The sequence below is a fragment of the Engystomops pustulosus genome, chromosome 8 (genome assembly GCF_040894005.1).
Source record: "Engystomops pustulosus chromosome 8, aEngPut4.maternal, whole genome shotgun sequence".
NCBI lineage: Eukaryota > Metazoa > Chordata > Amphibia > Anura > Leptodactylidae > Engystomops > Engystomops pustulosus.
Window position 1 is genome coordinate 82,540,970 of NC_092418.1, and position 15,125 is coordinate 82,556,094.

General features: G+C 39.3%; 1 protein-coding gene across 6 annotated transcripts in view; it reads left to right on the forward strand.

Annotated features, from left to right (window-relative positions):
• Window positions 1–15,125, forward strand: part of MCM3AP (minichromosome maintenance complex component 3 associated protein) — a 28,447-nt gene that overhangs the window by 11,516 nt on the left and 1,806 nt on the right. For 5 of the 6 annotated variants that reach the window (XM_072121533.1, XM_072121534.1, XM_072121532.1 and 2 more), the window contains exons 9-26: window positions 1,055–1,323; window positions 2,431–2,593; window positions 2,676–2,836; window positions 2,925–3,157; window positions 3,273–3,433; window positions 3,521–3,621; window positions 4,043–4,177; window positions 4,487–4,600; window positions 7,669–7,821; window positions 7,898–8,089; window positions 8,175–8,243; window positions 9,320–9,448; window positions 9,547–9,694; window positions 10,609–10,846; window positions 11,187–11,284; window positions 12,440–12,830; window positions 12,947–13,198; window positions 13,921–14,041. In XM_072121533.1, coding sequence (XP_071977634.1) covers window positions 1,055–1,323; window positions 2,431–2,593; window positions 2,676–2,836; window positions 2,925–3,157; window positions 3,273–3,433; window positions 3,521–3,621; window positions 4,043–4,177; window positions 4,487–4,600; window positions 7,669–7,821; window positions 7,898–8,089; window positions 8,175–8,243; window positions 9,320–9,448; window positions 9,547–9,694; window positions 10,609–10,846; window positions 11,187–11,284; window positions 12,440–12,830; window positions 12,947–13,198; window positions 13,921–14,041 — 3,128 coding nt within the window. The remainder of the gene's footprint in view (window positions 1–1,054; window positions 1,324–2,430; window positions 2,594–2,675; window positions 2,837–2,924; window positions 3,158–3,272; window positions 3,434–3,520; window positions 3,622–4,042; window positions 4,178–4,486; window positions 4,601–7,668; window positions 7,822–7,897; window positions 8,090–8,174; window positions 8,244–9,319; window positions 9,449–9,546; window positions 9,695–10,608; window positions 10,847–11,186; window positions 11,285–12,439; window positions 12,831–12,946; window positions 13,199–13,920; window positions 14,042–15,125) is intronic. The other variant, XM_072121536.1, reaches the window with a different exon arrangement.

Consider the following 15,125-nt stretch of genomic DNA (forward strand, 5'->3'; position numbering starts at 1 on the left):
GCACTTTGAGACATTAAGCAAATGATACGCTACTGAGACTAGTGGTAAAATGGCACGTAGTGATTGAGGGCAGTGATAAACTTTGCCTTACTGAAGCACGGCTCTGTCCCTATACTCACTATACGTGCCATATCGTGTATTACGTTATCTTACCTATAAGTACTTCTTTCTACTTTTAGTCACTTCGTTCTACCTCTGATGAACTGCTGGATGCAGAGAAACGCGTCAGGTGTAAATAGATGTAAATAGTCGACATAGGTGTAAATAGTTGTAAATAATCATCACTGGGAAGGTGCAAAAGATATACCTGTAGTGGGGTAAAGCATATACCCACCATTGCACCTTCTCATTGCAAGTCATAGATCGGGTGTAGATGTATGTCATCCTGTGGGTAATGAATAATGTGCCCACTAATATACCTCCTGAGAATGATTTCTTTAATACACGCTGATGATGCCTTTGGGGTGAAGGTAGAGATTACAATACCGCATACCCATTGACACATTTAATAATTGGTCGTGTACTGAATTAGTGTATGTATCTTTGAGTCCTCTCGTTACCACACATATTGAGCTGCTGATAGATTAATTCCACAATACTCCGCCTTGAGCGTTACATGTGATGGGTGGATGTTATTCATCAGTGAATGTTTAATAATGGCACACCATTGAGGTATTGTGAATAAGGGCTCTAGATACATCCAAGCCTGTTTCGTTGACACTTAGATGTCTGTTGGGCTTCCATATCCGTTTGTAATGTGAGCTCTAATACACATAATTTTATCGATTATATAATAAATAGTTGGTTTTTAAATGTTCCTCTATACAGGCAGTATTTTGTAATTTGAATTTTTGATAGGGACATCAATTGGATTAGTCTGGAGCCTTTGCTCTAATAAGTTTTGACATAGATTATAGATCTGCCCACATAGTTTCTGGTTGAGGCTCAAGCAAAGGCTGTTCCTCTTAGATCCCTTTTACACCTAGTTGGCCAGGCATATCTGTTTTAAAATTGAGAGAATGCTTAGGATTGTTTTGTCTTTTTATTCTTTTAGGATATAACACAGCAACACTTGTGTGATCCTCTCACTGTGTCTTTGATGGAAAAGTGTATGCGTTTTCATATTCACTGTGCCTATCAGCTGTGTGAGGAGCCATTGTCTACCTTTGATCCAAAAATCAACAATGAGAATTTGACAAAGTGTTTGCAGAGTTTAAAGGAGATGTACCAGGATCTAAAAAATCGTGGAGAGACCTGTCCTTGTGAACCCGAGTTCCGTGGATACAGTGTATTACTTAACTTAAACAAGGGAGATATACTCCGGTAAAGTATTTTTCTCTATTTCAGGAATAACAGATTGCAGTCCATGTTGCTATTTACTGTTTCCCCAGTTATAGAACTGTTCATATGAAGACCATTGCATCATGCTGGCAACACACAGAACATCGGCGGCAGCAGCAAATCTTTTCTAAATCCGTTATATTCCCGGTGCCAGCTTATGTGGAGCGGAAACTGACAGACTTATTTGCTTTCAAAAACCAAACATTAAAATGCAAAAGTTACAGTAGTTATGTCAGCTCTCACTCCTACCATTTGCCAAAGAATACAGTCCCATAGCAATCAGTCTTACCACTCCTGTTTTGTTTAACAGGAACAGAGGATTCCAATCCAAAACCTAAGAGTAAGAATCCTCTTTTCCTGATAAACAAAATGGGAGTGGTAAGACTGATTGCTTCGGGACTGTATTCTTCTGCGTCTGGTAGTGAGCACTGACATAACTAACCTCTGCAGCAAATCTTTGTCTACTGCCACTTCTATCTTCCTCTTTCTTTAGGGGGTGGTTTGAACTTGAGGACATATCCCACTGTGTGAACATATAGTGAGATACACTGCTGCCTTCCGCTGTAAGGATACAACACAAAGGATGAGAAACTCTTAAGAGAAACATTCATATCCACAGAACATAGTTCAGTACAGCATTAGGCTGTCTGCAGTAGTCCTATGTGGTAAAGTGGTCAAAACCATTTCAACATTTAATAGTACAAATTAATAAAATTAACTTTTCATTTATCTTATTAGAGAATCCTCTTTTACCACTTGTGTAGCTCCCATCATACTCCTTCCCTTCTTGCTATAATTGGTTTATTCCATCTTGCTTGCAAGTTACACAGAGGTTTACTTGAAGAAGCTTCATAGAAGAGGAGAGAGTAAGACAGATCTGTTTGCTCTCCCCAACCAGCTCAGAGTTGACTTGTAATTACATATTGAGGCTGTAGAGCGGAAATCTCAAAAGTGTTTCCTTGTGTATGCACATTAGATTAGTGAAACATTCAAAGTTTGTTGAAATTTGAGATGCACGCCTATTGGCTACAAATAATTTCCCTAAATGGGTTTCATAAAAATGTTATTTTTTTCATTTATTTTTTTCAGAGAAGTGGCACAGTTTCCTGAGTCTGTACGCAACTCTAAAGAAGTGGGATTTGCAATCCAAGTGTTTGCTGCATTGAATAGCACAAACTACATCCGATTCTTTAGACTTGTCCGTTCTGCGTCTTACCTTAACAGTTGCATATTACACTGTTATTTCCCCCAGGTAAATGGTTTATTCTGGATTTGTTCAAGTCTTGTTTGTGCTTTGTGACTGCTGTTTCATTTCAACTATGTTTACTTTTCAGATACGAAGAGACGCGTTACGTGTCATTAATGTGGCCTACACCATCAGTTATCAGAGACCAACATTGTTCCCTTTAGAAAACATTGTCCGGCTCTTGTTTTTCCAAGATGCAGAAGAGGCAACAGATTTCCTTACTGCTTATGGCTTAAGTGTGAGCGATGGGTAAGTGTTTAATAGATTTGGCAACCATCTAGAGGTCCAAATTTTTTTTCACTTTCCTTGATACTGATTAGATTTTCTTTCATAAAAGTTTTGTAGAGTTAAATCGCACTTTATTTGGTGAGCCAGAGGTTCCATTGCAGCCAAAGAGATGTTCATATATCACTCTCAAACGTCAAGGGTCTGTAGGGGAAGTTGTGAATGGCGCTCCTCTACCACAGTTCTCCATGCACATCCCGGCTTGTAGTTTTGATTCTCAAAATAAATATACTGGAAGTAGCAGCATTTATGAACAAGAACCCAGAATTTTACCAGAACCAACAGGTTAGTTACCCAAGGAATGTGGATTTTAGCGCATGTAAGTCCAATTGCATCAAATGGACTGAAAAGTCAACTCACAATGACTTATTGATTTTGATTATATTTTAATTATTTCCAGCAGCAGAAAAACTCACTCCTGATGAAGGATCAGTCAAACGTACGATTGTGGTTTTGCCTGATGATAAGGAGCCCTCTTCTGTGCCTCCTCAGGCAGTATTTCAACCCATCATGCCTCCTGAACCACCACCATCTCCACCCAAGCCAAAATTCAGTGAGGAGGTAACCACCAGATAAAGGTTACCCTATAATGTTAAAAGATTTATTTTATTTTTCTACCGTTTATAGTCTATTAATATTTTTTTACAGGATGTGGCTGCTGTTTTGGATGACATTGTAGAAGAGGCTGTGCAACAATTGAGTGCTCCTGTCATCCAAAGTGTGACGGAATACATCACATCTACACTTAGGTATAACATTGCTTTCTACACCTTAAAGTTGTATTCAAATCAATACAAGTTATTCTCTTGCCCATTTGATAATTCATGGCCCATACTCTGGTTTCCCCATGCATCGCATAAACCAATCCTTTTAACTTAAGAATTTAGTGCACGTGTCACTTTATTTGTGTGAGCTCTAGGTGAATCCAATTCTTCTGATTGGTGGGATTCCAGAAGGTCAAATCCCCACATATCAAATGACCATCGGCAGTCAAGGATAGGATAAAACTTCTCAGAATACCCCATGAAAGGGGTTTCCCAAAACTGGAAAGTTATAGCTACAAGTGGGGACCTGACACTCTGGCCTTGCACTCAGCTTTTCATGGTCATTTATTTTAAATTTTAATAACCTCATTCTCATGTTAATAATAATTTTTTTCTGTTGCCTTAGAGTGTCCTCTATAGTTGCCGACCAGCTGCTTGCAGAAGTCGTAATGAATCTTTCAAGAACATATGCAGAAGAGGAGATAAAAGCAGAGGCTGAAAGAGTGCAAGAGGAGAAACGAAGAAAGGCTGAAGAAGCCAGGTAAGATGTGTTACCTGTGCTAAGCTGGAAGGTCTCAGTGTTAAAGGGGGTTTCCCTAGTATAAGTAGCATTTGGTAGGGAGTAAGGGGGATTGAGTAAAAATGTATACTGGCCTCTCTAGGGGTTGTCCTTTCATTTCTAACAGGCTGTATTTGATGACGCAAGTGACCTGGGTCTTCTGAATAAGTCCGAAGGTCACGTGTTCTATGAACAAATGCTGCCCACGCTTGTTTTCTGTAGAAATGGTCAACCCCTTTTCATTTTCACACTGTTTGTGTTTTCAATAATTAATATTCTATATTTAAACAGGAGAATTCAAGAACGGGAGAGACTACTTTCTCTGGAGAGCCGGTCGCAATGTGATAACCTTTTAAATGAAGTTATTACAGAGTGTATCCACTTAATTTCCAAGGAAGAGTTGCAGTAAGTGCTTTCAGGAAAGATTTTTAAAAGCTGTGTTGTATTCCTTTAGAACAGATTCAGGTAGCCCAGCAGTGTACCCTGCTGTCTTGAAACATATACTTTTGATGGAGTCACATACCTGTAGTGTGAAATGGCAACCAAAACGGACAAGGTTATAGTGATTTAAATGTAAAGGCCTTTCTAGAACATCGGCAATGGCATAAGAAAAGGCATCCCTCTGGTCCGTCATTTCGCAACACACTGGGAAGGGCCGGAAGTGCTGTCAGGGGGGTCACATCACAGTACGGTACACAAAAGTAATGCTCATCTCCCTGCTATTTGAAATAGACACATGACAAAGCGATTTTCTGAGGTTGGAGATGGGGGCCGCTTCTCACTGGGCACTCCCATTGGACACTGCTATGCAGAGAGAAAGGTAAACTCTCATCTAACCTTTATTTTATTTGGGGACTTGGGAGTCAGAAAAAGAGCTCCTGATGACAGTTTCCCTTTAAGTAAAGCAGCTTCTCTTTACCTTGTTAAGATTTTCTGGTATCTGAAAGCTTTCTTAGGTCCATCCACTTCAGACAGATATGGAGGCTAATTATTTACACTTTCCTTACCTAGAGCAGATTTCCCTTTATGATTCAGCTCTTTGAGTTTAGACCATCCAGAGACTGTCTGTCTGTTATGAGTTAAGTTATTACACACATTATCAGGTTCCTTTTTTTTCTCTTAGCTGTCAGTAGATAAAGAACTGAAAGCTAATTTACCTGTTTGCTTAAACAAAGGAAGAAAGGCAGTGGAAAAAGATGGATAGATTAACTGATTTCCTTAACCCCTAGGCGCACCAGGACGTTATAGTAACGGTGGCTAGATGCTTAGCGCACCAGGACGCACTATAACGTCCTGCTTCTGTCACCGTCTCGCGAACGGAGCTGGTACCAGAAGCAGCGGCTGTCAGCTGTCTATCACAGCTGACTCCGTGCTGTAACTCTTCTCGCAAAAAATAAGCCCCTAACCAGATTTGTCAGCCGAAAAATAAAAAGTTATGCATATGAAAAGATGGTGATGCTAAAATGAACAAGATTTTCTCCAAATTAGTTTTTATTCAGTACAATAAAATACACAAAACCCCCATATAATTAATACTCTATAAAAAATGCTATAAAAAGTGATTTAAAAAATGTTATGCACTCTAAAATAAGACCACTAAAAAGAACAATCCTTCTCGCAAAAAATAAGCCCTTAAATAGATTTGTGAGGTGAAAAATAAAAAATGATGCAAATGAAAGACGATGATGCTAAAATTAACAACATTTTTGCCAAATTACTTCTTATTCAGTAAAAATGGAAAAAAAAAAAAAAAAAATCTATATAAATGAGGTATTTCGTAATCGTGGCGACCCATAGAATAAAAATGGTATACTATTTTTATGGTATGATTAACGGCCAAAAAAAACACATAAAAATTTTCCTAAAAATTGACGATTTTCATTTCCTCCACCAACTAAGAGTTAATAAAATCTCACCAATTGGCTATAGATTCCCCAAAATTACGTACCAGAAAAGTGCATCTCATGTGGCAAAAGAAATAAGCCCCTGTAGGTCCACATTAAAAAAAGAAAAAAATTATAGCCTGTACAATGTGATATAGCAAATCTGATCTGGATGGCGCCTCCTTCCCTTCTATTCCCGGCCGTGCGCCCATACAGCAGGTTACCACCACATATAGAGTATCCGTGTACTCGGGAGGAATTGGGTATCAAACTTTGTGGAGCCTTTTTTCATTTAATCCATTGTAAATGTTTAATTTTCCACCCAAAATGAGTGTATTATGAAGAAATATTACAATTTGTAGACTGCACCTCCATTTTGTATAAAACACCTAAAGGGTTAACAAACTTCTTAAAAGTGGTTTTTCATACGTTGCGGGGTGTTTACGAGTCTAGCTATTATTTAGGCCTCTCGGTGTCAATTAGAAGTTGAGCAGGTCCATCTAAATGCGGGTTTTGGTGATTTTACAAAAAATGTGAAAAATGATACCTAAATTCTGAGCCTCATAACATTCTAGTAAAATATGTGGAATCTTAAAAAACCATGCCAATATAAAGCAGACATTTGGGAAATGTAAGTTATGAATTTATTTGGGTGCTATGACTATCTGCATCAAAAGTAGAGAATTTAGAACGTTGAAAATAAAGAATTTTTCCAAATTTTTGCCAAAGTTTTTTTTCATAACTAAACACAAAAGATATCATCCAAATTTTTAAACTAATTTGAAGTACAATGTGTCACGAGAAAACAATCTCAAAATCCCCCGGATATCTCATAGCGTTCCAAAGCTATAACCACTTATAGGGACACAGGGCAGATCTGAAAAATGGGGCCGCGTCCTTAAGGCCAAAAGAGGCTGAGTCCCGTAGGGGTTAAAAAAGTATATTACAGAGTTTACTATTATCGTCCGCACTATTGATTAATACACATTTTGTCGAAAGTTTAGTAAATATTGGTGACCTACAACGTAACCTTTTTGTAACTTCTGCAATTTAAGAAGTTGCTATGTCATTTATATTTAGAAATTCTGAAGTGCGATGGTTCTATTCCTCTTTCATTGAATAGGTCATGTCACGTTGACCTTTCGTGTATGTTGAAATGGTTATATGGCAATTATTTTTAGCTCTAAGCCACATTATTAGGGAAGTTTCCATTTGCCAAGTTGTTGGCAAGAACCCAGAATTTAGTGAAAATTATTCTGTATTCACACTGTGTTATCACATCTATCACTCAGTAAACTACGTATCGAGCGATATTTTTTTTTAATACAAAGTTGTCAATCCAGTTGTTTATAAATGTACTGTATGGATAATGGAGGAAGAATATTCTTTATGAGAGAAGTTTATAAGAATCAAAGTTCTTCTTTTGTTTGGGAATATACATTAAAATGTGCATTTTGTGGCCTTTTCCTGCCTTATCCTAACACCATAGCATTTTATTACTGTAGGTGTTATATAATTGTAGGTGTTGTATAGTTTGTAGTTCATCTTTCTTACATTATTTTGTGGTTATTTTCCCTTCTCTATTTCCAGGAAAGCAATACAACTGGATCATAAGGACCGCATTTTTCGGTGCTCCCAGAATGTTTGTGACCAGCAAGTCCGTTGTTTTGTGGATGATGAAATTTTTCAAGTAGCCAAAGAAACTCTCCATGAGATGCAGTGCTGCAGCAAATATATTCAGAGGTATGTTGGGTCCTGTATATGGCTTTTTTTTTTAAGGTACTGCAATTTTTCAATACTATTTTTATCCGTATTTTAGGTGGAGGGAAGTTTTGGCAGCACGTAAGAAGTTAAGACGTCAAATGCGATCGTTTCCCGCTGCGCCTGGCTCTGTAGGCCGCGATGGGCAGTTGAAAGCTTTGGTTCCCAGTGCTACCCATGATGTTCAGAACTTGTCTAAAGGAATTGTTGACTTGGGTCATGCTGGAAAATTAAGCATTTCCTTTACCAGGTGGGTTTATTGTTCTATTAATGCAAAACATTGAAGCTTTAATTCTAGCTTTTATATAACCGTTAATATTTTTGGTCCCTCCTAGGTGTCAGCAGGTCAGGGAACAGATATTCCATCAGATGAAGGTCCAGCACTATTTACAAGAGTTGCTATGGTTTGTATACAACTTGGTTCACATTAAGGTGGTTTGCCAGCCAGTTTTGAACTGTATTAAATAGTAGGGGTACTAATACTATCTATGCCAAAATCTAAGCAGTTCTGGTCCCTTATTGATCTTTGTTTACCTGGCTCCATTTCTGTGCTACCATTTTGACATTGTCTTTGAGGTTGCATTGTGATGCCTTGGACAGGCCCCAAATGAAAACTGTAAATCTGCAATACTTAAATAGATGCATAAATAATACTTAATTATTTCTGAAACTTAAACTAAATACTGGTAGTGCCTCAGATTGGTGTCCAGTAAAAAAAAGAGCACCCTAAATTGGTATAAATTGTCAGGGTATATGCCATACTAAAGACCACTTTTAGATTGCCTAAATAACTACCCTTACATTTACCGCTGCCCCCATAAGTAAAAAAACAGACCCCAGACACAATGTACACTTCTGTGTGTTAAAGGGCTATGCACACACATGCTTCCACATGTTTCAAGCCACTCCTTCCTTGGCTGCACTTTAGAAATATGCAAATGAGGCTAAAGTGCTTTAGGGCAGTTTTAACTGAGCTCCGACTACACATAACAACACCCCCATATACACTTCCAGCACCAAAGCTCTTGAGCTCATTTGCATATTTCTAAAGTGAGGTTGTGACATAGGAGCAGCTTGAAAATAAAACAAAGGTATGGTAGACACGTGTGGACATAGCCCTATGTAACATAGTTTGTTTGTTTATCCAATTTTAGTGATGGATTCTCTTTAAGTGTGCAGATGTTTCTTTTACTTAAAGGTCCTGTACACATCAATAACATAAAACCCATAATGATTAAACGTAATGAACATACAGTGTGTATTAATTCCCTGTCTGTGTCCTCCGCAATCTTTTTGTGGTGGCTTCCTAAATGGTCACCCAAATTTATCGGGCACTGCTTGACTAGAGCTGGAGTCTGGTAAAGACAAACTTTTGAGAAAATGGGGAATTGCTGTTTATGTTGCTAATATTAAAATGGCTTTTAGGTCCCATAGAAATATTATGCATTAACTTATAAATGGATCTGTTCTTGAAATACAGTGATGCAGCATGGGTGCCTTTGGAACTGCCATCTCTGATTGTTAAGCACGTTCCCAATTGGAAGCAGTGCATTTTTTGGAAAGTGGTCCTTGCCCTGCCTGAAATTATTGATCCTGATGATCCCACAAGGTAAGTACAGATGAGTTATCTGCTGCATACTTTAACTTACATAACACTTTTGTTAATTAAGTTTTATGAAAATTTTTTTCCCCCTATCTCTGTTGCAGTGCTCTGTCAGAGTGGTTAAAGGCCAAGTTCTCTTGGGCCGGGGCAAGGCCTGAGGGTGAACAGACACAACAGATTCAAACACTGGCACTTTACAGCACCTTAGAGTCTCAGGATGGATGTCCAGTCAGAGTAAATGTGTGTGTAAAGGTGAGGCTGCCATATATTTTTAATGTAGTCTTATCTTTTAAAGTGTAACTCTCAGTTCTTAATGAACTATATGTTATATGTGACTCCCCCTTTAAAAACATACAGAAAAATGCCCATATAATGTCATTTGTCTGTTTCTGCCCAGTGTTGCAGCTTTTTTCTGTTCTGAAGCAACTTGTCAGAAATCCTCCCCAGCACAAGTGAAATGGCTGGAGACTAACCCCATCCAGTCTTTGCCTTGAGTGGAGTCCTTTACAAACTGTCCATAGTTTATATGAGGCCTTCTGTTCTTTATGTAAAGAGTAGGCAATGCGATTCCAACAAGTAAATCCACTGAAACCTGCATAGTCTTTATATACATAAACTATATAGAGACTAGTTTGGCATCTTTCCTCACATGGAGGTGCAAGAAAAAAGTAGCAGAAACCATAATTGAGATTGTCGCATGAAGTGTAGAGTCTGCTGTGTGACCATTAAGGGTTAACAGCAATCCTGGAGAGAAGGGTGAATAGTCTCTTGATATACATCTCTCTTGATGTGTATAAAGGGACTGCGAAAGTTCTGCAGAATCACAACTGGGATGAAGAGGCACATAGGGAACAGGGGAGCCCTCGTACCTCAGTATTTGCAGAGACTTTTGTGGTTACTCAGCTGCAGACACTAAGCTCTCCTGCTAGCTACATAGAGCTGCATCACATGACCTCCTCCCAAAGTGAACGAGGGGGAAGCCCCTCCAGCAGTCGGATTCCGTAGAATGACTTGTGTTAACTAACTATCATCCACAAAGATACTCGGCACAGCCAGGGGAGACGGCTACTGCATAGACAGGCTAAACTCAAGAGGATTGCAAATGATAAATGGACGTTCTCATTTGGAAATTGTAATATCCTCACCCAATATTTTCTCTTGTGAAGGCTGTGCATGGCCCCCTGACACAGAATGAATTGGAGCAAGTTGAGCTTCAGAACCAACTACTGGGAACAAGTGGTATTGTCCTCCTCCTACCAGCACAGCCAGATACGGAAATGGATCAGATCGAGGCATTACTACAGATAAAGCAACTTCTCCAAGCGAAGCCTTTCAGGCCACCCCCGACTCTTGCCGTTCTCGTGCCCTCATCTTACACAGATGCTGAGACGGTTGTAGAAAAGGGTGAGTATAGTGTTTGAATAACAATAGTACTTGCACTTGTGGACAATGATACCATTTTGTTCCTAGCTGGAGCAGTTTCTTTAAATTGGCAAAAAAAGCTAAGTATTTTATTCCCCCCCTCCCAAAAGTGATGATTGCCTTGTCACAACCATCTTTCCTGTGCTACTTGAGGACTAAGCACCTGATTAAAGTTTCTGTTCACTGTTGTGAATCAAGTGCAATTGTTTAGCAAACCTTTTTGTGTCTTTGCAAGATTTGAATACTAAGTCCAAACATTTTTCTAGTTCTATTTATTAGTTTTCAAGGATTAATATATTCATGTCCTTTTATTTCATTTCAGAACTTAATATTTCCGACCTGGTTTCTTGTGGACTAATATCCAATTATAAAGTGTTCTCCATACCCGATGGTGTGAATGACATGAATGGAACCAATGTGGTATGACTTTTGGTATTAGAAGATTCCTACAAAGAACATCCTGACTAATTATGGATACATCATCATTGGTGTATACTGTGGTATTAGGAACTTGACAATGGGTATAAAAAAACTTGTTTGATTCATACAAGTGAGCCCACTGCCGTAGACACCAAGCTAATGAATTTTAGGCCCATTCAGTCCTAAAAACTCACTTCATGTGCTGCTGGAATTTCCCACACTGAACCTCTAATCACTGGACTGAACGCAGCTTGTCAATTCTATCCTAGCAGAGTACAAAGAGAGTTTCTCTGACTGAACTGGGCCGTTACCTAATGTCTGTATGAGGCAGGAACAACTTGTTGACAAGTCTACTACAGTTTTGATGTTTGTTACTTTTTTGTTTCCCCTCCCCTCACCTGTGTGTAAAGGATGGGGGTTCAACCGTGTGAGCAACTTCTTTGGTACACTGCAGATCTCATAAAAATACCAAAACATATCCCATTACCATGCATTGTTATAGAATCTTTGGACTCTGCATTATAAAGCTTTATAATTGCAGATAATACTTTAAAGGAAATCTACTATCAATTCAATAATGAAAAGCCAGGGGTGGATCCAGGCACCGTTACTGTGGCAGTCTTTTTATAATTTGTTATCTGTGGTCTCCTCCCTTTTGAAATTAACTTTTAAAGTTCTGCCAATGTGCCCGAAGAGCTTTGGGGAAGGTTACCAGAGCCCCTCAGTGCTACAGATTTAATAGTGTCTCATCCTATCACCCTCTCAACCCCTCCCCCCCACTCCCTCAGAACTTCCCTCTCCCTATGCATGCTTAAATCTAACACAGTAGGAGAAAGCAATTGCTCCTTCACACTGTAACAGCCTGTAAAGCTACAAGAAAAGAGGGGCTCTGTTCATGCCCTCCAGAGCACTTCTGACTCCGTAGCATACTTTTAAAAGTTTATTTTGGAAGGAAGGAGGGATATCAAATATAAGAAGATTACCACAGTCACAGTGCCTGGATCTATGAGTAAGAGTCCCTGGTTTATCCATGCGTGATTTTCATGTTAGATTTCCTTTTAAATTAAGGAATTGTTTTACATCTTGATTTATACTGGATAACATTTAAATTGTAAATATTATCTATGCTACATTCCTTTTTTTTTTTATTTTCAGGTCTCCTCTGCCGTACAGTTCTTGCTATCCCATTGTCCTCGCTCTTTGGAACTGCGCAGCCTCCCTTTCCGGCAATACATAGAGGATGGCGTATGTAGTGCATTCAGTAACGCCTTTTATCAGGATAAGATGGAAAGAAACAAAGTTGGACTTCCGTCCCAGGATCCTGCTGCTATTATTGATTTGTACAATGATACCATTACATTCCTAGCAGAAGTGATTTCTTCAGAGCAGCTCACTGAATTGTCCTGGCCTGTAACAGAGTTTACCTCCTCTGGCGGCAGCTCGCTAATGCCTCCAACTAACTGGAACAGCCCCGGCCATCTTGCCTGGTTAAAGAAGGCTGTACTTAGTTTTCAACTTCCACAAATGGACAAGCCCCCAGAAGGAGGTGAGAATGTACATATAAACAGATAAGTGGTGGCCTATTTATATGTAGCCTCTTCCACCTGTTTTGTTTACTGTTTATTGTTACTATAAAATATTATTGTATTATTTCCTTGGCAGCTCCATGGGATCCTGTCTGCTCTATGATTATGGGCTATGTGTCACAAATCGCTCGGTCACCATCAGGACTTCCCCTCTTGTTCTCTGAAGTCCAGCTCCTTCTGGGTCGTATAAAGAAAAACTGGTTTGCTAGGAAAGGTGCAGCAGGCTTCACACCATCTACACAAGATATCCCTTGGGATGAAATAATTTCACTTTGCATCAACCACAAACTAAGAGCCTGGGACTACCCTACAACCTCTGATTCCAAAGGTAAAACTTTCTGCATTTGGATAATGATGGTATTCTATAGATCTTTCACTAGTCTTAATTGGGTTTTTCACAAAGCAAGGATAGGTCCTAACTTGCTTATAGGTGGGGTCTCCGTGATGGGACCCCACAAATCACCAAAACGGGGGTCCAATGTGACCCTATAGCACCCCCGAGATGGCCGGAGCTGCCCCGTTCATCTCTATGGAGCTGACGGATATTGCCTGTGGATAGGGCCTAACTTTTTTGTGGGGAAAACCCCTTTAAAGATCATTTCCTCATCAAGATGAAGATATTACAAATTGGACGGATTAACTCCAGACACATTGTAAAATATATAAATAAAAAAAACAACCAAGCAGATTAGCGATCTAATGTGAACAGGTCCTTCTCGACTATCCCTGGTTTTGTTGGGAGACGAAACTGAATTATTGATCATTGGGATTTCAATATGCCTGATTCTTGGTTCTTTCTAAATAGCCTTAATCCCTTCTCACCTTTTAAATGACCGCCCATGTTTATAGCAAAGGCATAAAATTTCTTCCAGCCAATACCCATTTTGTTGATGTGACTGCTTATAGTTGGGGTATCAAACTGAATTATACCATATTGTCCCAAAGGTTGATTTTAAAGGATAAAGTTCTCCTGTCAACCATTCCTTAATTCTCCTCTTTCTTCCATCCAACCAATGTATTATATAAATGCTTCTACTTGTTTCTCCACAGATGCCCAAGAAGATCTTAATGTGTATTTCTTTGAGGAAGATTTAAAGCATTTTGCATACCCAGACACATGGGAAAGAGCTCGTCTATCCACACATCAGTCTGCGCTAGTGACTTCTAACAGGTGAATGATAGTCTTTTAATGCTTTAACAACTGCTGTATGTTTATATAAGCCCTAATTGCATATTGCAGATAGCATATGGCATATGTATAGACCTCATGATGGGGGAACTTCTAATGGCGATGTCTTCTGAACCAGCGTTATCCATCGTTAGGCCCATTGCCCACGAGCGAGTCTGATGTGTCATACTTGAATTGTGCACTTGCAGAATGTGCGGCCCGGACATTTGCAGACCAGAACTGAACTGACATGCTGAGTTCATTTCCGGCCTCTGAGTGTTCTGGCCTCTGAGTATGACGCATCAGACTCGCTCGTGGGCAATAGGCCTTAACAGTACAATTCCACCTCCCGACTGTAACTTTAACTGTGGACATCTCTGTTTATGTGGCACATAGAAGCACAATCCTGATGTGATATAAAAATGGAGACACCAAACTGTGGTTCTTAGTTCCACGGTTCAGAAGGTATAGCTGCAGGAAAGGCAGAGCTGACTGGTTGTGGAAGTACTTGCATACATCAGTAGCTAAACCTCATTTTTAACGGTTTAAATTATTATTTTTATATTTTATGTTACTTCTTATTAAACAAAACTTAAAGGGCTTCTCCCACGAACATAAGTAAGGCTATGCTGAACTTGCTGATCATCACTGAGACCCCAACTGATCACAAAAACGAGGGGTCCGATGCATGGTGCTCACTGAACTCCGTCCGCTCCATAGAGATTAATGGAGCAGAATTGTCATGCACGGCTACCTGCTCAATTACTCTGAGGGAGTGACGAGGGGTCTGATGGAGGTACGTAGGACCCCATCAGACCTCTCGTTTTCATGATCTGTGGGGGTTTTGGCACTGAAACCTCGACTGATCACCAAGTTAGGTCCTATCCTGTGGATAGGGTCAAACTTAATTTGTGGGCAAACCCCTTTAAATGGGGAAAAATTACTAAAAAGGTATTCTTTTCGCTTTTTTTTTTTTTTAGTAATTTGTCTAATTCTATAACTGAAAAAAAGTAATTACAAACGTGTAAAATTATCCTATTCACATAAAGTCTCACTTGTCATGGAATAAAGTCTAAATTTGTTTTTT